Here is a 22,334-nt window from a genome sequence, read left to right as displayed (position 1 = left end):
GTTCAGGCATCCCAAGATCTTCATTCACGTGACCCGCTCCATCAAGAATTAATATATTTGTCTAGAGGGCGCTGAATGACGTTTTTCATGATGACCGAATAATAAGCATTTAGGGAAGTAAAAAAGGTATAAGTGGATTACTGATTCATCATTGTACTCTTTGAACTGGGTTGGTGGGGGAAGGGGATCTGTGTGGAACTATGAAATCGCTCATGTAGCCCAGAAGACTGTAATTTGAACGAGGAGCGACCCATGCACCTAAACCAGGGTATCAAATATAGGGGAGGGTGAGGAAAGGCATGAGGAAGCACTAGAAAGCCCCCAAGCCCGACATGTAATATTCATGCCACACTTGCTTAGTGCAGTTCATCCGAAGTGTTCTTCAGTCCCTCGGCCGAAAATAGATGTGATAGCACATCTATTGCAGTTATTAATGACAGTACCTAAGCTGAAGCCATTTCTTCGATGATTCACTCCAGAAGAGTACGTGTCACCTTCAGAGATACTGTAGGATGTTAAGACTGATCATTGGACAATCTGTAAGGAGTCATCTAAGGTCACATGATAGCGCCATGAATAGGGCCATGAAACGGCTACGACTATCTCTGAGGTCTGTGGTGAGTTCAATCTGAATTTGATTGAGCATGGTGAATTCCACCATGTTTAAATTGGAAATATCCAACTTAGAGAATTCCTTTACAGGAAGGAAAACTAGAAGGAATCTTTCTTTTTTCCAAGGATGAGTCCTACGTGACACGACGCCAGATTCGGGCGCTGGCCCTCATCACGGTAAAGCGGCGATTGGCATAGTTATTCTCTGGCTCCGATGTCGTAAATCTCGCCTTATAGCAGTACCTAGTGATATCCTCGATCACAGATATTCTTTTAACCTATTACTTAGGAAGTAGTAGACAGATATGTAACATATCCACTGCTGCCTCAAAGAGTGCATCAGATGTAGAGGGTGTCTTGGAATGATTGAACACAGTCTTAGTGGGCGGAATTTAGCCTCTCCCATTCAAATTTGAAAGATAAGCAAATATGTAAGGCCTTCTATGAGTCTGATGTGTGTAGAGAGATTTCCGACCGTTGAAAGGGTTCATAGTTCCTTGCAGACATCTTCTTGAGCTTTCTTCAGCCTCGTAATCCGCGATTGTAATACTTGATAGTGTTACCTTGCTCTTTTGTTTGGATAGGCAAAGGTGGAAGGGCCCGTTAAGTCCTTGTTAACTCTTTAATAAGCTTTGATGGCTTCGAGATTGCGAATTCAGGTGTGGACGGATCCGTACATGTTTGAGGGAATAAACGTCCCTCCACAGACTATTGCCAATAGTCAAAAATATCATTGACTATATGGCTTCCTAATGACTCAAATCCCTTTCTCTGTCTCTCCCTCATATTATATAAATCTCTCACGAACCCGTGATATCCGCTCGTATAACGACGTATCACAAGAAACTCTTGCTGGCATTCAAACATTGGTCCCTCCTTAGACAGCCTGCATATCGCGGCACATCTACAACAGTTGGTGGATCCGTGCCTAACTGCTGACTCTAGCCTGGGCGTAATGGCAATAGACAAGATAGTTGGGCCAGTGGCACAGACAGAGTCAGGATTAAAAAGTGGAAAAGCGTGACCCAATGTAGACTGCTGCAATGGCGTATGAGCTGACCATTATGTAGCAATTTCAATTTTATCAAGGGAATATAGTAGAGAGAGAAAAATGTGGTTGTATCTTGTCTCTAATATCATCTAATCTAGTCCATACTGAAGTCAGGTTGCACCTCCACGGTCCCTCCGCCCTTCCGCCTCCGAAGTCGTCAGTCGTCACAATCCACCACGTCAAACACTCTCCTCCTCCTTCTCCTCCTTCCTTTCCCACCATCTCCGTCCTTCCATCATCTTAATTCTTTTCACATTTCCCTTCAACCTTCTACTTTGGGTTGAATTCTTTGATCCTATATTTGCTCTCGTTTGTTTGTCTCTGTCCGCCCCATCGGTTCATATAGCTCCTCGACGGCATTACTACTCTTACAGCTTGCCGCCCCATCGGCATCCACTTCACAACCTCTCGCCCCATCTACTTAGCCGAACCTCCTCCCTATTTCCCCCTCATCTACCTCTCGCCATCACTCCCTCTCAACTCCAACCCCGGTTACGAATGGCGGAATCGGTGTCGACGTCTACATAATCGAAACTCCACGACCCGGTAACTTATGGCCAGGCAAAGGCCCTCCGCCAACCGTCAGGACCCTCTCGAGGATTATTCCGTTTCCCCCGCAGGAGCTTCTTCCGCCTCTTCTGCTCTGAGGTAGCTACCCGCTCCTTTCCTCCTCGCCTTTCACTTTTCCATGCCGTCTCTCTCTCCCTTTCCGCTCCTATTTCCATCGCCCAATCTAGAGGTTCGAGAAACGAGAACCTTGACGGTGCTTGCTATCCCCTCGAGTGCAAGTGGTGCCATCAACTCGGCTCCAGGCGTGATAGTTTACCGACCGCGGGGGAATTCCATCTCGCCTCCTTCAGACCTTCAGCCTTACACAACCCATCTCCTCACCTCTCTTCTCTCCGGGGTACCCCAACCATCTCCTCGGTCGCTGGTTTAGGGCGATCGTGGCCCTTGAAAGCTCCCATCTCTCCACCGTCACCCACAACCGTCTGTGAAACAGTTTCTCATGTCATCCAGAACAACTCGCTCCTCCGCGAGACTTGCCACAGATCCTCCCCCCGACGCTGACTCCGGTCCGGCTTCGACGCACGCCGCTGGCTCGGCCCCCTCCCGGAAACGCAAAGCTCCCGGTCGCCGGGATCGACAAGCAGACACCCAGAACCAGCCACCGGCACCCTCTTCTCCCCGGCGATCGAAAAGACAGAAGACCACAGCTTCTCATTCAGCTGCACCTTCTGGTCCCACTGCCCCTGTCCCTCGTCGATCAGCCGCCACTCGTGGTCGAACCGCGATGTCACAGCCGGGGTAAGTAATGCTGGGCATGTTGTATCACATATATAGAAAGCTAACGCTGATTCGTGCGTAGACCATCTTCTCGCCCCTCGGAGGAATCAAAGTCAACTACATCGCCGCCTCCGTCACGGCGGAGATCTAACCGGAATGGTGAGCTTTATCAATGCTGAAACTCTCGTGCATCGCATATTCTAATGTTTACTTTATATCAGATCGCCTCGCCGCAACCCAGTCACCACCTCCGCGACGATCGAAGAAGCGTGCCCCAAAGCCGAACCCTGATTCAATAATGCGAGACGCGGAGGAGGATCTGGAGGAGCAAGAAGCCAAAGAAGAACTGGAAGAATCTCCACCCGGGGAAAGCAACGACGACACCAACCATTCGGCATTTGACGATGAGGATCTAGACCCATTCTCGAGCAGCCTTTTTGGAGGCCGTGGACCGATGGGTCTCCAGAGCACACTCCGTGCACTCAGCGGCATCATGTCGGGAATGTCTAGTCGTCTTCGGGATATCCTCTGTAATCTGAGAGCAAAGGATGATCCTTCTGTTCAACTGATCGCTCTTCAGGAACTGTCGGACCTCTTGCTCGTTTCGAATGAGGACAATCTTTCCGGCCAGTTCTCTCCGGATCCGTACGTCAAGGAATTGGTTACCTTAATGCAGCCCAATCAGTTTGGCGAGGAGAATCCTGAAATAATGCTCCTCGCCTGCCGCTGCCTCGCAAATCTAATGGAAGCTCTACGTGGCTCCGTCGCCAATGTCGTGTATGGTGGCGCTGTTCCCATCCTCTGCCAAAAGCTATTGGACATTCAGTTCATCGACCTGGCTGAACAAGCTCTTAGCGTACGTTCCTTCTTCCCAAAACTTCCTTGTTGTAATTTGTGTCATCTTGGCTAACTCGCTTCATACAGACTTTGGCCAAAATTTCCGTCGACTTTCCTGCTTCGATTGTGCGGGAAGGAGGTCTTACAGCCTGCCTGACATACCTTGACTTCTTCCCCACAAGCACTCAACGGACAGCTGTCACAACTGCAGCCAATTGCTGTCGCAGTCTTCCTCATGACTCTTTCCCTGTGGTGCAGGATGTCATGGGAACCTTGCTTAATGTCCTTTCTAGCAATGACCCCAAAGTCGTCGAACAGGGCTGCCTTTGCGTCTCCCGTATTGTTGAGAGCTTCAAGCACCGACCCGCAAACCTGGAAGAGTTGATTGAACCTGCCATGCTCAAGGCTGTCCTTCGCCTCTTGCTGCCCGGCACTACAAATCTGATCGGCTCGCACATCCACACACAATTCCTTCGTGTACTCGCAATCACAGCGAAGGTCAGCCCACGCTTGTCGATTGAACTTCTCAAGATGGATGTCGTGGACACTCTCTACCAGATTTTGACCGGCGTGTCGCCTCCTCAAGACGTGGACAGCACAGGCGTCAAGATGGACAGTGTCTTGGTCATGCAGGCATTGATCCACCGTCCTCGTGAGCAGGTCTTCGAAACTCTCAATGTCATCTGCGAATTGCTACCGGGTGTCCCCAATCGCGAAGCCTCCAAGACCGACAGCGTACTCAGCTTGTACTTTGACAACAGCATGTCCATCGGCCTCAAGTCGTCCAAGACCAAGGATGCCCCGGAGGAGAGACGGGCGTTGCTAGACAATTGCAAACCTGAACTGAAGCGCTTTGCCATGATCCTTTTCCCCACTTTGACTGATGCGTACTCGAGCACGGTCAATTTGCATGTTCGCCAGAAGGTTCTGATTGCGCAGCTAAAAATGCTGCACATTCTGGAGCCCAGCGTGATCGAAGATGCTTTGCGCACGGTTCCATATTCGTCGTTCCTCGCTTCTATCCTGTCGCAAAAGGATCACCCATCACTCGTATCGCTTGCTCTACGTTGCGCTGAACTTCTTTTCCAGCGTCTTGAACACGTTTATCAGCATCAATTCCACCGAGAAGGCGTCATCTCCGAGATCGTGAAACTTGCTGAGGCTCCTCTGTCTGGTGATCAGGAAGTCGCAACCCCGGCTGGTACGAAGAAGACCTCGACTGAGACCACTGTCAATGCCGATGCCGACTCCGAAGATGCCCAAGCTAGCAACAGAAAGGACGACGATGCCGATGACAATGATGGGGATGACTTTGATGATGATGACGAGGATGAGGACCAGGACGATAACGAGGATGATTCTGATTCGGACAGCTCTTCCATCGATGGTCGCCAGTCTCTTACCAAGACCGACAACGCCCTCAATGATCTTGTCATTCGCGATGCTCAGGCTTTCCTCAAGATCTATGAGGCGGGGCAAGGTGTTACCGTGCGTGCTGAGGCCGAAAAGATTTTGACAGAGTTGCAAGAATTGGCTGCCAAAATCCGAGCCTTTTACTCCTCCGGCGATGAGCAAGAGGGTGTCGCCCTCTTCCAAAGTCTGGCTGCTTACTTTGATGGAGACGCACTCAAGAGTATCACGAGCTCAGAGCTGCTCAACTCGGGCATCATCCAGGTGCTTCTAGACGTTCTCGCTGACTTCAAGGCTTCATCCTCCATTCGCCATGCCAGAGCGGCCTTCTTACAAGCCTTCATGGGCACGACAATCTCTGAGAAAGCCCAGAGCCAGAGCACTGCGACCACTCCCTTCAGCGTACTGATCAGAAAACTACAAGACTTGCTGAGTAGGACTGAGCATTTCGAAGTGATTACTGTCAGTCACAACTCGCTGGAGAATACTCGCAGCAATGCTACATACATGCTCGGGAAACAGCTTCGCCTCAGACTTGTTGCCGAGGATGGCTCTGAGGTTCCTCGTCCTTACAAGAATATCATGGTCTCGATTCATGCCATCGCCACGTTCAAAGCCTTGGATGACTTCCTTCAGCCCCGAATTGCCATGTCGGAGCGTCCCCGTCAGTCTCGTACCCGAGACTCGATCCTCTCCCAGCTTGCTTCGTCGAACGCGCCCAGGCCACCGGGTGGTAGCCTCCCGACTCGTCCGGCAGCCACACAGGGCAATACCAACGATTCAGCAGGACAGCACCATGATCGTGGAACCGGAGGCAGTCACCGACACCGTGGCATGCATTTCCAGGAGGAAGAGGACGAGCACGATGACGAGCCACTCGAGTGTGCTGACGAGCGGCAATTGAGCGAAGACGAGGACGAGGATGTCGACGAGGGCGAAGAGGATGAGGAACTCAATGCTATCGTCGATGACCTTGAGGACGACCTCGAAGACGACACTGTCCAGGATCCTACAGCTGTCAACCTCGAGGTCGCCTCCTCGGGCAAGGTCACTGCTCGCAAGGAAGACGGTACTCGAATTGGAACACCATCCCAGTCCACCCCAGCATCAAAACCTGCCTCATCAGCCCCCAGCACCGCTTCATCTCACCCCGCAGGCCACAGCTCAATTGCAACTGCCGGGCGTCCATTTTCCTCATACGCTGCCGCGATGGCATCCGTGCCCCAAGACTGGCATATTGAGTTCTTTGTAGATGGAAAGCCAATTGCAAGTGACACTACTGTCTACCGTGCGGTCCACCACAACCGAGAGCATGTAGATGAGGCCAACCCTAAGAATGTCTGGTCTGCCGTCCATACTGTGACTTTCCGCCGTGTGCCAGGTCCGCCCCCGCCCGAGCCATCAACTCTCGCCGCGAGTGGACAGGACTCTGCATCAGAGGACGAGAGCATGGAAATGCCAGCGTCCCTCAACAAAGACGCTACCACAGCTTCAATCCTGCGCCTGCTACGTGTCCTCCACGAAATGAACGCGACCATCGACGACATCCTGACGGAGACTCGCGATCACGCCCACATTAAGCCCGAGTCTCTATCCCAGTTCATCAACACAAAGCTTACTGCCAAGGTGAACCGACAGCTCGAGGAACCGTTGATCGTTGCGAGTAGCTGCCTTCCAAGCTGGAGTGAGGACCTAGCTCGGTTGTTTTCGTTCTTGTTCCCCTTCGAGACGCGACACTTGTTCTTGCAGTCTACCGCATTCGGCTACTCGCGTGCTATGATGAGATGGCACAACTCGCAAAGCACCGAGGATAGCCGTCGTGACTTACGTCGTGACGATCGGCCTTTCCTTGGTCGCCTCCAGCGACAAAAGGTTCGCATTTCGCGTTCCCGCATCCTAGACTCGGCGATGAAGGTCATGGAGCTTTACGGATCGTCGCCCAGTGTACTCGAGGTGGAGTACTTTGAAGAAGTCGGAACTGGACTAGGCCCTACCCTCGAGTTCTACTCCACTGTCTCCAAGGAATTCTCGAGAAAGAAGCTCAAGATCTGGAGGGAATCTGATGCCACCTCGGGTGTTGAGTACGCCTTTGGCAAGCGTGGTCTATTCCCTGCCCCAATGAGTGAAGAACAGGCCACGCAGGAATCCGGCAAGAAGCAATTGAACCTTTTCAAAATTCTTGGAAAGTTCGTTGCACGCTCCATGCTTGATTCGCGCATCATCGATATCTCCTTCAACCCAGCTTTCTTCCGGATTGCTGACACACTCTCCTCCGTCGCGCCCTCGCTAGGCACCGTCAAGGCTGTCGATGAAGACCTTGCCAAGTCTCTCATCATGTTGAAGCAGTTTGTCAATGCCAAGGATGCTATCAAGAGTGACAAGTCCTTGTCCTCGCACCAAAAGGCATCGGCCATCGAGAACATTCAGGTTGATGGTGTTCGGGTCGAGGATCTGAGCTTGGACTTCACCCTGCCCGGTTATCCTGGTATTGAACTGACCGCGGACGGGGCCAATGTTCCACTCACCATTGACAATGTTGACCAGTATGTGGACGGCATCATTGAAATGACCCTTGGTAGCGGTGTTCGACGCCAAGTGGACGCTTTCCGGGCTGGCTTCTCCCAAGTCTTCCCATTCTCGGCCCTCCGTGCATTCACCCCCACCGAGCTTGTCATGCTTTTCGGACGGGCCGAGGAGGACTGGTCGATTGAAACACTTATGGACTCCATCAAGGCCGATCATGGTTTCAACATGGATAGCAAGAGCGTGCGCAACTTGCTTCACACCATGTGTGACTTGGACCTCCAGCAGCGCCGCGACTTCCTCCAATTTGTTACGGGTAGCCCGAAACTTCCCATCGGCGGTATGTCTACACACTTGAGGCTAATTTGATCGAGCTGAGCTAATACTTTTTCTCACAGGTTTCAAGAGCCTTACGCCTATTTTTACGGTCGTGTGCCGCCCCAGCGAGCCCCCCTACACCCCGGACGACTACCTCCCAAGTGTCATGACCTGCGTGAACTATCTCAAGTTGCCCGACTACAGCAGCTTGGATGTTCTCAAGGAGCGACTATCGGTTGCCATCAAGGAAGGACAAGGCGCATTCCACCTCTCTTAGTTTTCGCCCTCGCTAGTACCCCCATTCTGCAATCCCCCATATTCTCCTCTCTAAAATTGTCGCTTGGCGATGCCAGCTGTGCTGGTGCCTCAAGTTCTGTTACCCCTGTGTTTCTTCTCATCCTTCTAGAGGGGTGAGCGAGATTCCTTTTCATGATGCGACGACGTGTGACTTTGCTTTTCAAACTCCATTCCCCCATTTTCAAGTTTTCGGAAGGGCTGTTTCGTTCTTTTACCTTCTTTCTCATCAAGTCATCTGGAATGAGGGGCGTCAAGGCGGGCTTCGGTTTCTTTTCTCCTTCTGCATGATACTGATATTAGATAGCAATGGATGGCCCTTTCTATCGTCAATTGAATTGCGTAGCAGTTCTTTGTAAAGTCTATAATTAAGTAATTATCTATCGATGTTAGGGTATTGGTTGTTCTAGTTTTTGTCTGACGGTTGACCTATTTCAGGTTCTATAGACCGACACCATGGACTGTATGTTCACGTTAGCACAAGTCTTCGCTCAATCAGTCCATCAGAAGAAAAACACTCACATCAGCAAATTTAGGCTCCACAAACAAAGCCCTCGCCTCCGAAACCATCACAGCGCCTTCATGATCCTCACTCAGCAATTCAACATCAGACACAAGACTCTTCGCATCAAGCGGCGCAGCCAACGGCAAGGGAAGATAAGTCATCTTGCCCTCAACCCAAGCCTTCCTCCCCTCAACCTTAGTAGTCTCCGCACGCAACACATAAAACCGATCCGGCAGCGCAGGTTTCCGAAAATCAACATTCAAATTAGCCGTCATACCCAATCCACTCGGGAACGCCGCCGAAACACATCTAGCAAAGACCTCGTCGAACAGAACGGAAAGCAAACCGCCGTGAACAAAGCCGGGATGTCCACAGAGATCACGACCGATATGGAAGACTGAGACGACACTGCTAACGTGTGTGGTTCTCCCGGACTCGGTTTTCGACTTTCTAGACGATGTCCACATGTACGGAGCTAGTGCAAGCTTTCCTGTTCCTGCTAGACTACCGCCGACGAAATGGTGTTGGCGAATTGCGGGTGGAATGGCGAGATGGGGTCGTGATTCCTTGTATGTCTTTCGAGATTGACGGAGGGATTGGACGAGGGGCAATTGGGAGATGACGGCGTCGAGATTGGCGGTTTCGTCGAGAGATACTGCTTTTTTGGAGAGTGATTGGGTCTGTGGCTGTGTGAAGAATGGCGAACTTTCCACTTGTGTCTGAGTTTGAGGGAGTGCTTGTTCGTGGACGACTGCAGAGCGAGACGGGCCTTGTTGGTGTAGGCAAGAAGTTGGCACTGCTGACGAGAATGCAGGCTTTAAAGACCGGGTTGTTGAGGGACGTAGCAGCCATTTTGTCGCCTGGGGAAGACTGGGTAATTTCGAGGCCATATTGTATATAGTTTTGAGGTCTATAACAAGGGAGAGACAATGTTAAAAATCCAAATCGCAAACAGTGGCATGGATTCAACCTACCGAGAAATTGCCGATAATGGAGCTAATGCACAATGAAATCTCCCGCCACGTGGGATCAGGACGATCAACGTAGCGCACGGTACAGTATTCAAATCGAACTTGTCTCAAATAGTGGCCGTAGTATAGAAAGACCCGAAAACGAAGCAAATGCCAGGGTACAAGGACAGAACCGCCAAAATACTCCCAAAAGAACTGACCAGGGGGACGCTTATCTATTTTAATATGCTTATGAGATCATCCGGCACTTTCAGCCGGTATCCATTTCTCTCAACGAGCTCGATTTTTTTTTTCGTCTTGACCGGCCCAATAGTGGGGCGCTAAGGGCCGACTTTCGGCGGGCTTTTCGGGGAGGCGCCGAGGAGGCGATCTCGGGATGCCGAGTGCGATAAGATAAGCTGCAACGCGATGATCAAGGTTTAAGCGTATGATGGTAAGCTTATTCTCTCGATAGAAATGAAGTTTAATGCGAGGTTTTATTTCGTTTTCACCTCTCCACATGAGTTCATTTTGGTATAAACATGGTCTTTCGAATTAGGACTATAGGAAAACAGAAATGCCATGGCTAATGTAGATTGCAACAGCTGAGACACGCCTAGAAATCCAATGGATCCAGGTGTCCCAAGAAGGAGTTGTTGCCCTCACCACGCAGGAGAGCTTCGATATCAATGCGTCCAGCCGTGAGATACCGCTCACTGACACCGATGTTCACACGCTGAGAAAGCTGATGCTTCAACTCGGCACGAAGTCCGGCCAGTTCGCTCTTGGTGATACTACTAGCCTGCTTCTCCTTCTGATGGCGACCACCACCACGGCCACGGCCCTTGCCCTGAGACTCGTCAAATTCATCACTGTCATACTCGACACCGAGATCCTCGGCCGCAGAACGGAGCCAATTGTCTTCGGCGGAAATCTTTTCTTTGGCAATGGTCGAGTCGGTAATCTTCCTGGCGAGTTCGATGCGGGAGCGCACGCGAGACACAACTCGACGATCAATATCAAGGGATTCCAGAGGTAGCTTCTTGATGGGTCCCTTCTTGCCGCTTTGGGTGTGGACTTTGGCGGCGAGACGGGCCACGCTGACAACTTCTTCCGGGGCACAGATAATCACACTCTTACCGACCGCGCCAGCACGAGCGGTACGTCCAGATCGGTGGACGTAGGTGTCTGCTGTGCGAGGTGCGTGGTAGTGAATAACACAGTCAATTCCCTTGATGTCGAGACCACGTGCCGCCACGTCGGTCGCAACGAGAATAGAACTTGGGTTTGATGTGGGTGAAGAGAATCGCTCTACAGAGCGGAGACGGGCTTTCTGTGCCATGGAAGAGTGAAGAGCGAGGGCGGGAAGTTGCAAGTTTTGCAGTAATTGAGTAAGACGGCGGACTGCGGAGATAGAGTTGGTGAAAACAAGGGTTCGGTGCTTGGGGTAATAGAGTAGAAGGGAGTACAGGTAGAGATCCTGTCAAAAAGTTAGTCTTTGATCTCAATTCAACGGCAGAAATAAGACAAATATTGCTTACCTTCTCCATGGCAGGACATTCAACAATTCCTTCCTTCAGTCCCTCGGCCATCTGCTGAACCGGGTTGACGTCAATGAACTTTGGCTTCTCTTCCCGGAAGTTCAGCTTCTTGAGGAGATATTCCATGGACTCTTTCTTGTCCATCAAATCACCTCCAGTCCAACGGCTCTTTCCAGCCAACTTCTGTTGTAAGTCCCGGTGGAAAGTAGCAGAGAATACAAGGGTCTGGCGAACGCTCGGCTCCTCTTCCGCGACCTCCTCCTGTTCATCCATATCAGGGAAATCACCCTGCTCCTTGCGATCCAAGGCACCCAAAATCTCTTCCACTTCCTTGAAATGACCCTCGCTAAGCAGACGATCGGCCTCGTCGACAACCAGGAATTTGATGCCTTGCATCTTGCGGATCAAACCAGAGCCTGTGCTCAGAATTTCCCACACACGACCTGGGGTACCAATGACGATATCAGCGTTCGCTAGCTGTCTCTGCTGTTTCTGAATAGACAAGCCACCAGTCAAAAGAGCGATGCGTGCATCGGCATCTGGAGCATTTGTAATGAAATCACCAATGTGCTTCGCCAGTTGATGTGCCAGCTCTCGAGTGGGTGAAAGAATGAGCGTCATGGGGTCGGACTTGGGCTTCTTGCCCTCGTCTTCTTTTTTCCCTCGCTTCTCCAGATAATGCTCAAGAATTGGGATGCCAAATGCCAGTGTTTTACCGGAACCAGTAGAAGCCTTACCAACCACGTCATGCCCGTCCAGGATTGCAGGGATACAGGATTTTTGCACAGTAGTCGGTGTAGAAAAGTTGAGCTTGGAGAGACTTGTGAGAATCTCTGGGGAGAGACCAAGTTTATCCCACGCAGATACGTCCGCACCATCGTCCTCTCCAGCCTCTTCAAGCGCCGCAAACGAAAGACCAACCTTCAGGTTTGGATCCCGTTTAGGCTGTGCCTCCTTGGGCTTCACCTCCTTGACTTTCTTTTCCTTCTTGTTTTTCGTTTTCTTCTCGTCCTTTGCGGGCTGGGTCTCGGCCGCTGGAACAGCCGTGGGCTTCTCGTTGGATTCACCGTCGCTGAAACCATCCCATTCTTCACCGTTGTTTTCGGCAGATGGCTTCTTCAGAATCGACTTTCTTGGTTTTCCTTCCTTGGCCTATGAAATTGCGCATGTGTTAGAATCACGAGTCCACCGGTTATGGCTTGTAGCTACACACCTTGAATTGAACCTCTCCGCCACCTGAAGACCTGATAATGTCTACTCCATCAATCTCTTCCAGTCCAAGGAATCCAGTCGCATCCTCCAAGCGATCGGGCAGAGCAACTTCCGTCCAGTTGAGGTCGTCAATACCGACAACACCGTCCCAGGAATCGTCGTCCGCAACTGGGCCGGATTTCGCGGCCTTCTTGCGCTTCTTAGACTCGGGGGCCTGGGCCTTCGGGTCACGACCTCTCTTTTGTCCCATGATTATAGCGGCACCTGTTTTGAATGATCAGGCTTGTGTATTTAGAAAGCAGAGAAAAAGCTGATCGGAGAAGTCGCCAGAGAAAAAAAGCGGCAGAAATATTCCGCCTTGGAAATCTTATCGGCGATGCTCCCCACGTTAAAATTACTCCGCGACACTAAGGCCCGCCCCTCGACACCAATTCTCAACTCCATTGGGCTAGTTACGTCCCAAACTTCACCATGGGCAAGTCGTCCAAAGACAAGCGCGATGCCTATTATCGCCTAGCGAAAGAGCAAAATTGGCGCGCCCGCTCCGCCTTCAAGCTAATTCAAATTGACGAGCAATTCGACCTTTTCGAATACGAGAACCCGGACCGTGTAACGAGAGTCGTGGATCTTTGCGCTGCACCGGGCAGCTGGAGTCAGGTCCTCAGTCGCGTTTTGATCAAGGGCGAGAGCTTCGGACGACGGGCGTGGATCGACAAGAAACGGAGAGAGAAAGAGGTATTGGACAATGCCAACAATACGACCACTGGCAGTGACAATGAATCCGAAATTCCCTTTGGAGAGAGCGACCCAAGCTCCGAATTGAAACCTCGGAAGAATGTCAAAATTGTCTCAATCGATCTCCAACCTATGGCCTCGCTCGAGGGTATTACCACTCTCAAAGCCGATATCACCCACCCTTCTACAATTCCTCTCCTCCTGCGTGCGCTAGACCCCGAAGCCTACGAATCCTCTACACCCTCCACCGACTCTCCATCACAAACTCCAGTAGCGATTAAGCAACCTCACCCAGTTGACTTGGTCATCTCCGATGGTGCGCCAGACGTGACAGGTCTGCACGACCTTGATATCTATATCCAATCACAATTGCTATACGCTGCGCTGAACCTTGCTATGGGAGTACTGCGGCCAGGCGGCAAATTTGTCGCTAAGATTTTTCGAGGTCGGGATGTCGACCTTCTCTATGCGCAATTGCGCACTGTCTTTGAGCGAGTGAGTGTTGCCAAACCACGAAGCAGTCGTGCTAGCAGTCTAGAGGCGTTCGTGGTGTGTGAGGGATTCATCCCCCCTGTTAACGAGGATGGACTGGCTGGTATGGCAGCGTTGAAGAACCCTCTGTTTGGCGGGGCTGCAGCGCCGAAGCCCATCTCTGAAGATGGTAACCTGGCTGTGGAAGTGCGCGAGCAGCTGGACGAAGACACCAATGCTCGTCCACTTTTGGTACAACCGTCCTCCACCGAGAACGTACTCACACCTGGTCACTCAGTTGAGGTGCGCCATCTGCAAACGTCCACATCAGAGGATCAAGTTCCCTCGCAGAAGCTCCAGAGCAAATTTGCAGTAGAGCATCGGTGGATCCCATCTTTCATTGCTTGTGGTGATCTCTCGGCTTGGGACTCGGATGCGACTTATGCTCTTCCTCCTGACTACGTTGCGCTAAACCCGGTGCAGCCTCCCACAGCTCCTCCTTATCGGAAGGCTTTGGAATTGAGAAAACAGATGGGTGGGGCCTATGGAAAGACCAAGGTCAGGATAGCTGGGCAATCATAATGTCTCGTGTGACATGCAGTTATGAATAACAAAAATCTATTTATGACACATTGCATAGATCTACATCTATTATAAAGTATTAGCTCAAGACAATTTGGCAACGAGGGGAGGTCCTCAAAGCGCAGTCAAGAACAACTTCTGAATTTTGCATACTTCAATAGCCTCTTTGGTATGTTACGGTCGAATAACCTGTGCATAATTGGGTGTTCGACAATCAACTTCTCACGAGCCAATATTCTTTCCCACCACAACAGAAATGATAGAACAAGCCTCCAATTGGTTCAATTGAAGGATCAAACATAGATTGACTCGGGCACTAATCAATAAAGACTCCACCAGACCAAGGAAAATGCAATTAAAATTGCCAAAAAATGCTCACTGCCAGATTTGAACTAGCGACTTCGTGATTACTAGTCACGCACTCTACCAACTGAGTTAAGCGAGCTGGTGATTGAAATGATAAGAGTTTTGCAATATGATCCAATGCTCTTCTAGATCCATACACTATGCTCATCTAAGTGGACCCAGTTAAACGTGCGGCCTTCCGAAATATATAACGTAGTCCACGGCCGAGCTGGCCACACGGTCGAGCTGGCCACCCCAAAACATCGTACTGAATGTGAATTTTTACAACTTCATATGTCAACACTGGATGCTTAGCGTATGATCTTAGGGTATCCTAGAGTTCAATGTATCATATTAAATATCTCTATAAGGGCAACAAGTACATAAATTTGTGACAAGATAGAGATATATATCTGCATTGCTTGGTTGGAGCGTATTTTTTTTTGGTAATGCTGGTAAATAATCATCTACTGTATTTCTTACTTGAGCTGTGCTATTTCTGACGCTGAAGATATTATCCGATTGAAAATCGAGTAAAATCAACCTCTCGTTGTTAATATACAGCGACCTGAAAAATCGCATTTAGTATGGTGTTTTGGGGTGGCCAGCTCGGCCGTGGATGACGTTATTACTGTCCGAGTGTAGTGTTTCACACCATGTGCATCCATCAAATCACATTTCTGACAATTTCTTGAACATCACATAGAATTACAGACTATTTAGAACATCCACCAGAGAAATAATTATATAGAAGAACAACAAAGGCCGCTGACCAGTGTCTACTTCCTGAGATACGTGGAGTTTGAATTTTGGGCTGACCTTAATGGAATGGAGCAGCTATTTCACCCTAATCCAGAACGTAGACGCCTAGGTCGAGTTTGCACTAGCTAAACATTCATTACGAGGACGGTAGAATAAGGTATGATTAAATTCATGAATCTTAAATGCATTTTGAAGTCTATGAAAAGGCAGATTCGCTAGGCCAAATCAAAAGAATCTAAAGGGGTAGCGCGGGGAATAACACAAGACAAACAAAGCTCATCATCAGATCATAATACCAACACAACACACGTCTAGTACACCTCCAGAACATAGCGCTCCTCATCCTTGAGCTTCTCAATCTCCTTGCGGGTGTCAATCTTCTTGCCATTGGCCTTGGCCTCGGTGGCAATAGCCTCCTCCAAGACGGCAGTGACATCGGGAACGGGCCAGGTGGGGCCGCACAGGTAGAAGGCACCCTCCTCACGAATGTACGCCTGCACAATCTCGGGCAGCGACTGGCGCATGCGGTCCTGGATGTAGATCTTCTCCGGCTGGTCACGAGAGAAGGCTGCACCAAGGAGGGTGATGACACCAGCGGCCTGGTAGGCCTCCCACTCCTCACCGTAACAGTACTCCTCGCGCTGGTGACGGGAACCCATATACAGCAGGACAGAGCCAATCTCCTTGCCCTGGGCCTTCTCAAGAGCGCGGTGCTGGACGAAGGCACGGAAGGGAGCAAGACCGGTACCCAGACCAGCCATGATGAGAGGTTGGGTCGACTTGGGGGGCAGCTTCATGACACTGGACTTGACGCTGACGCTGACGGGAGTGCCGGGTTGCAGGCGGCTAAGGTAGCGGGTAGCCAGACCGAAGCGGTCGCGGCCCCTGGGGTCGGTCCAGCCGACAGCGACGATCATCAGGGCGACGATGCTGGGGCTGACCTTCTGGCACGAGGCGATGGAGTACTCACGGCGCTTCAGAGGACCCACAATGCGGACGATCTCGTGGAAGTCGGGGTGAGCAGAGGGGTACTCGAGCAGGACATCGGCGAAGGTGATGGTGTCGACCTCGGCGCGACGCTTGAACTCAACAGCACCATCGGGGCCGCCCAGAGTGAGGAGATCGGTCTTCTCCTTCTCGTCGGAGGCGAACTCGGCCAGAGCCTCGTAGAAGCGCTTGGGAGGGCGACCGAAGATGTCGACGTTCTGGACTAGGGCCTGGTACACAGTGCGGTTCTCGAGGACAGCAGGGTCCTCGCGGCTGGGAACCTCAACGATGGCATCGGGGTTCAGTCCGTAGAACTCAATGAACTTGATGACATCCTCGGGATCGTTCTCAGCGTGGACACCCAAAGCCTCACCAATGTCATAGGTGAGACCAGAGTCACCAAGATCGAACTCAATGTGGAAGATGTTGCGGTCATAGGTGACGGGAGTGAGACGGCGGTTTTCCTTGACGTGGACGGTGAAGGTCTTGGTAGCCAGGTCAGGGCGGAGAGCGTTCTTGGTGTCAAAGGCCTCCTTGAAGGCCAGAGCACGGGCAGCAGTCTCCCAGTCCTTGAGCAGAGTTGCGGGCTCAGACTCATTCTTGTCGAAAGAGACGAAGCTGTTAGCGGAGATATCCTTGGGAAGCTGAACAGCCTCGCTGACACCCTCGGGCTCCTTCCAGGACTCGGGAACCTCGATCTGGCGCAGGACCTTCTCGAGGTCCTTAGTCACAGTCTCCAAAGTCTCGGCGTTGCCAGAGATGGAAGCCAGCTTCTTGGTGGCAATGCCCTCCTGAGCGGGGAGGGCAACGCGGATGAAGGAGGCCTGGAGAATCACGGTCTCCAAGGAAGAGTCCTCAACAGCGGAGGGGTCAACAACGAAGAGAGAGATGCCGCGCTGAGCAACAGTCTGGCGGAAAGCGGCAGGCAGCTTCTTCTCAAGATCCTCATCCTTAACACCAGGAGCGCTAATAATAAGCTTGCCGTTGTCCTTGACGGAGGCGAGGACATCGACGTCGTTAAGCAAGGCAACGTTTCCGACGTAGGAGACATCGGCAGCAGTGACGGCGTAAGGAGCGTCAATGATCTTAGCACTCTTACGGATATCAACACGGATCGCACCACCCTGGACAAGGTTGTCGTGAACCTTGCTGACGGTGACATTGCTGGCGGAGTCGGCAGCAAGAGCCTGGCTGAGGGTGATGGAAGCCTCCTCGGCGACGGAGTTGTCAACGTCCCAGAAAGTGTACTCCTGGACCGTGGCGGGGTCCAGCAGCTGCAGAGAAGCAGCCTCATTAGTGGCGCTGTCGACAGGCAGGATGGGCTTGTCGAAGATACGCTGGAAGGCAGCAGCGACGTTGATCAGGTCCCAGCGCTGACAGCGAGAGTACTTGATCTCAACAGTGGCTGGGGCGTGCTCACGACCGGTGGCGAAGGTCAGAGCGGCGAGGACATCCTCGTACAGGGCAGAGTGAACACCCTCCTCCTGGACGGCCTGCTCGCTGACAACCTGGCCAAGAACACCGACAGTCTTGGCGGACTGGGGAAGCACGCGCAGGAACTCCTCCTCGACGAAGGGACGGTAGACACGGACGTTCACGACACCAATGTGAACACCATCCTTGGCCAGGGAGCGGGCAACCTGGGCAGCAAGGGCAGCCTCAACGGTACCGAAGACGACCAGAACGGAAGTGGGCTCGGCGTGGCCGTGGTACTCGAAAGCACCATAGTCAGTGCCAAGCTCGCCGTTGAGAGTCTTCAACAGATCCAGGACCTTGCCCTGGGCATCGAGGTGGCGGTTGACCGAGTCATCAAGAGACTTGCGAACGGTCTCATAAGCGCGAGTCAGACCCTCCTTGTCCAGAACATCAATGACACGGGTGGTCTCGCGGCCGACACGGACACCGTCATAGATGTGAATAGAGGGCAAGACGGAAGCAAGCAGAGTGGTGAAGAGGGCCATGTGCTGAGACTCGTGAGCCGAGCCGCTGGAGACCAGACCGAGGCCAAGGTCCTCAGCCAGAGAAAGGGCCGAAGCATAGTCGGAAACGAGACCATCGTCGCTAGTATAGTCGACGGCAGCGACATGCGCAGCCACCGGGCTGGCAACGGAGTACAGCAGAGAAAGCTGCTCCAACGCAGAGCGCATATATGGGAGGGTGGCAGAGGAAGCGACAATTCCCTGGGGAACGTGGCGCTTCTTCAGATCAAAGTCCTGGGAGAACAGATAACCCAGGGCGAGGTTTCCGGCACCCTGACGAGTCTCGAGGGACTTGACAACGGGGGATTCGCCATTGGTCTTGGTCTCCTGGGCTGCAGCCCACTCGCGCAGGGCAGCATCGAGGTCGAAGGTCTCTGGGGAGTAGGAGAAGATCTTGTCGCTCAGAAGGTACGCCACCTGCTGAATGAGGGTCTGGGCGGTAGTATATGTAGGGCCCGAAAGGGTAGACAGAGCCGGATTCGTGGCAGCCATGGTGATTCTAGTTCTTGTCTGATATTGTGCCCACAGCAACAATATCTACAATGATGGACAAGAAGGATATCACCCTAAACAAAAGGATTAATGTGGAGGAAAGAGAGGGGGAATGACTGGAAACCCATAAGTATAGAAAAACCCCCAGGGCATTTTGCCCGATGCGGCCTAGCGGAGAGCACGCAATCACGCAATTTTCTTATCGATAAGCAGTACCGATGCCGGAAGGCGACTTGCTTATCGATAAGGTTGAAAACTTTGTGGGGCTGAGTCAGGGTCTTGGCATGTCCTGCACAACCTTATTAGTAATAGACCTGGACATACTGCGTAATTCAATTATGCTGGCCAGCCTTGAAGGGCACGGGCTCATGTGACGAGGAATGTGCCGCACCGAGGCTCGAGGCTCGGAACTGGGGGGTAAAATGTGGAACTGCGGAGACGATCCCCAAGCAGCTGTGCGGAGTACATAACCAATTCATCATTCTCTTTGAGCAGCCCTACTACATCCATAACATCTAACATCTCATCCTCCTATAGATATCATCTTCCATACTTATCTCACAATGGCGGAAAACTCACCTAACCCTGTCCCCTTCTCAGAGCCCCCTTATCTACGTGGTCTCCCGTCCCCGTATATCACACCTGCCCACCGGGAATTCCAGAAGCGATGCCGCAAGTTTGCATGGGAGAACTTGATTCAACATGCTATGGAATGGGAAAAGGCAGGAACTGTCCCTGAACATGTCTTCGGCACATTTTGCAAGCACAACATGCTGTTGCCAAACATGCCTGCCCCACTTCCCGTGGACTGGCTTAAGCGATTGGGGATCAATGATATCCTGGGTGTCAAAGTCGAGGATTGGGATTACATCTACACTGGAATCTATTGCGACGAGGTAAGCCTTATTTATTGGAGAATCATTACCTAGGAGATCCTCGTGGTACTAACTCGTGACTCTATGCATAGCTGGCTCGTTCTGGCTTGAGCGGTCCTGGTGGATCTTTGAATGCGGGCTTTGCCTTTGGTATCCCCCCGATTGTCAAGTTTGGCAGCAAAGAGCTACAGGAGCGATTCCTCCCTGATCTCCTTACCGGCAAAAAGCGTGCCTGTATCGCTATTACCGAGCCCGAGGCTGGGAGTGACGTTGCAAACATTGTCACCACTGCTACCAAGAGTGCTGATGGCAAGCATTATATTATCAATGGAACCAAGAAATGGTGAGATATAACAAGATTACTGACGATCTGAATGTTTTCTGACAAATTTCTAGGATCACCAATGGTATCTGGTCCGACTATGCGACCATGGCCGTTCGAACTGGTGGTCCTGGACCCACTGGTCTCTCGGTGCTGGTCGTGCCCCTGAAGAACCACCCCGGCGTGACCATGCGTCGTCTAAAGGTTGCTGGCCAAATCACTGGTGGTACTACCTACATCGAACTGGATGATGTCAAGGTCCCAGTCTCGAACCTCATCGGCAAGGAGGGCCAGGGCATGCGCATTATCATGACCAACTTCAACCATGAACGTCTTGTTATCTCCGTTGGAGTCACTCGTGCTGCACGTGTGGCTCTTTCCGCTGCTTTCTCTTACTGCCTTAAGCGCGAGGCCTTTGGCAAGACCCTCATGGATCAACCCGTGGTGCGACATCGTCTTGCCAAGGCTGGCGCTGAGCTTGAAACGATGTGGGCTTGGGTTGAGCAGATCCTCTACCAGCTCTGCCATATGAGCAAAGAAGAGAGTGACATCCAGCTCGGTGGGTTGACGGCCTTGGCGAAGGCGAAGTCTGCCATGGTGCTCAATGAGTGTGCCCAAGTTGCTGTCCTCTTATTCGGTGGCAATGGGTTCACACAGACTGGCCAGGGCGAGCTTGTTGAAGGTGAGTTCAAATCTAGTATCTCCAAGAGTTTAAAAACTAACAATGGTACTTCTATAGCAATTCTACGAGATGTTCCTGGCGCCCGTATCCCCGGTGGCTCTGAAGATGTTTTACTCGATCTGTCCGTTCGTCAGTTGGTCAAGATCTACCAGGCACAGGAAAAAATGCTGTCCAAGAGCTCCAAGATTTGAGTCATCTTAGAGACCTCACCTTGTATTAAATGATTTTGTCCATAGCATCAATATATCCCCATATTTGAACTTCGACTCCCATACACATACACACTGAAGGAATGTCTAGTCACGGTCGCTTCCAGTTAACATTTTTTTGGCGACCTTTTTAGAGGCTGAGAGAGCGGCTTTCGCCAGATTCAAAATCTAGAAGCACTTCTTCAATCATCTGAATCATATGGTAGAATATAATTTGAGTTGGTCAAGCTGCTTCATTCCATACTTTGTGGGGGCTGGTGCCTCGGTCGGCTTTACAGCAATGCTTAGCTCCGCAAATGACGAAAGCGCAGACACCCGCAAGCCACAGACACTTCCTTCCAGTTCCTTTCTTTCAGTCTCGCAACACCACAACGGAATAAAACCGAGAGAAGAACCATGGCGAACGTAGCGCTGATCGGATGCACAGGCATGGTGGTACGAACTATATCTCCCCCTGCGATCACTATCTTCCCTTGAGTCACATAAACAAAAGCACCCCAAGCCCCCCACTAACAAAGTCCCTATCTGCACAGGGATCCCACATCCTCACCAGCCTGCTAGCCAACTCTGGTGTCACTCGAGTTGATACAATCTCCCGCCGAACCCCCCAAGCTGCCAGCGGTGCCCCCCAATCCAAGCTCACCACTTTCGTATCCGACAAGACCGAAACCTGGACCGGACAGCTCTCGGCACTCACACCTACCCCGGAAATCTTCATCTCCGCCTTTGCCACGACCCGAGCCAACGCCGGTGGATTCGAGAACCAGTACAAGATCGAGCATGGCCTGAATGTTGAAATGGCGCGTGCTGCGCGCGATGCTGGCGTCAAGGTCTACGTGTTGATCTCCAGCGCGAACGCGAACAAGGCCTCGAATATTCCCTACACGCGCATGAAGGGCGAGATTGAAGAAGATGTCAAGGCGCTCGGTTTTGAGCGTACTGTGATTGTGCGGCCTGGTTTGATTACTGGTACGCGTGAGGAGAGTCGTCCTTTGGAGGCGTCTATTCGGTTTATTGCTGGGTGGGCTGGAAAGTTGCACTCGGGCTTGAAGGATGGTTGGGCGCAGGATTCGGATGTTATCGCTCGAGCTGCGGTCAATGCAGGGCTGAAGGCACTTGAGGGCGATGTTCCTGCTGGTAGTGAGAAGGTGTGGAATATTGACGGTAGCCAGATTATTGCGCTTGGAAAGGATTCTGCTGGCTCGTCTTAGTGTTGGTTACGTTGTCCATTCTTACGGTTGTGATGTATTGATTCCCCTCCAAACATATTCTAGTCTTTCCGTTGTTACTCTCCTAGTGTTGACAAAATGAACAGTATCCGTGACGATAAAAAGATGAATATTTCTTAACTCA

At 51.5% G+C, this 22,334-nt stretch overlaps 7 protein-coding genes across 7 annotated transcripts; 4 read left to right on the top strand and 3 right to left on the bottom strand.

Annotated features, from left to right (window-relative positions):
• Positions 1 to 2,672: 2,672 nt before the first annotated feature.
• On the top strand, positions 2,673 to 8,315 carry N7473_002808 (HECT-type E3 ubiquitin transferase UFD4; the record flags this gene model as incomplete). The annotated part of the gene is made up of 5 exons (XM_057148748.1): positions 2,673 to 2,971; positions 3,033 to 3,109; positions 3,172 to 3,806; positions 3,875 to 8,060; positions 8,119 to 8,315. The coding sequence occupies 5 exons, from the start codon at positions 2,673 to 2,675 to the stop codon at positions 8,313 to 8,315; spliced, it is 5,394 nt and encodes a 1,797-aa protein (XP_057012402.1).
• A 451-nt stretch (positions 8,316 to 8,766) lies between these two features.
• Positions 8,767 to 9,727, bottom strand: N7473_002807 (PaaI family thioesterase; the record flags this gene model as incomplete). The annotated part of the gene is made up of 2 exons (XM_057148747.1): positions 8,767 to 8,793; positions 8,855 to 9,727. 2 exons carry the CDS (start codon positions 9,725 to 9,727, stop codon positions 8,767 to 8,769), a joined length of 900 nt encoding a protein of 299 aa, XP_057012401.1.
• A 676-nt stretch (positions 9,728 to 10,403) lies between these two features.
• On the bottom strand, positions 10,404 to 12,790 carry mak5 (ATP-dependent RNA helicase MAK5; the record flags this gene model as incomplete). Its single annotated transcript, XM_057148746.1, has 3 exons — positions 10,404 to 11,267; positions 11,329 to 12,480; positions 12,542 to 12,790. The coding sequence occupies 3 exons, from the start codon at positions 12,788 to 12,790 to the stop codon at positions 10,404 to 10,406; spliced, it is 2,265 nt and encodes a 754-aa protein (XP_057012400.1).
• Positions 12,791 to 13,011: 221 nt separating this feature from the next.
• On the top strand, positions 13,012 to 14,328 carry N7473_002805 (tRNA methyltransferase TRM7; the record flags this gene model as incomplete). The annotated part of the gene is made up of 1 exon (XM_057148745.1): positions 13,012 to 14,328. One exon carries the CDS (start codon positions 13,012 to 13,014, stop codon positions 14,326 to 14,328), a length of 1,317 nt encoding a protein of 438 aa, XP_057012399.1.
• A 1,418-nt stretch (positions 14,329 to 15,746) lies between these two features.
• Positions 15,747 to 18,893, bottom strand: N7473_002804 (sulfite reductase subunit alpha; the record flags this gene model as incomplete). Its single annotated transcript, XM_057148744.1, has 1 exon — positions 15,747 to 18,893. The coding sequence occupies one exon, from the start codon at positions 18,891 to 18,893 to the stop codon at positions 15,747 to 15,749; it is 3,147 nt and encodes a 1,048-aa protein (XP_057012398.1).
• A 563-nt stretch (positions 18,894 to 19,456) lies between these two features.
• Positions 19,457 to 20,963, top strand: N7473_002803 (acyl-CoA dehydrogenase family protein; the record flags this gene model as incomplete). Its single annotated transcript, XM_057148743.1, has 4 exons — positions 19,457 to 19,789; positions 19,861 to 20,111; positions 20,165 to 20,772; positions 20,830 to 20,963. 4 exons carry the CDS (start codon positions 19,457 to 19,459, stop codon positions 20,961 to 20,963), a joined length of 1,326 nt encoding a protein of 441 aa, XP_057012397.1.
• Positions 20,964 to 21,377: 414 nt separating this feature from the next.
• On the top strand, positions 21,378 to 22,192 carry N7473_002802 (uncharacterized protein; the record flags this gene model as incomplete). The annotated part of the gene is made up of 2 exons (XM_057148742.1): positions 21,378 to 21,416; positions 21,515 to 22,192. The coding sequence occupies 2 exons, from the start codon at positions 21,378 to 21,380 to the stop codon at positions 22,190 to 22,192; spliced, it is 717 nt and encodes a 238-aa protein (XP_057012396.1).
• Between the last annotated feature and the right edge of the window lie 142 nt (positions 22,193 to 22,334).

This window comes from Penicillium subrubescens (genome assembly GCF_028828155.1).
Source record: "Penicillium subrubescens strain IBT 31985 chromosome Unknown utg000002l_segment0_segment0, whole genome shotgun sequence".
Lineage (NCBI taxonomy): Eukaryota > Fungi > Ascomycota > Eurotiomycetes > Eurotiales > Aspergillaceae > Penicillium > Penicillium subrubescens.
The sequence above is the reverse complement of the archived record's forward strand: the minus strand, read 5'-3'. Positions and strand labels throughout refer to the sequence as shown.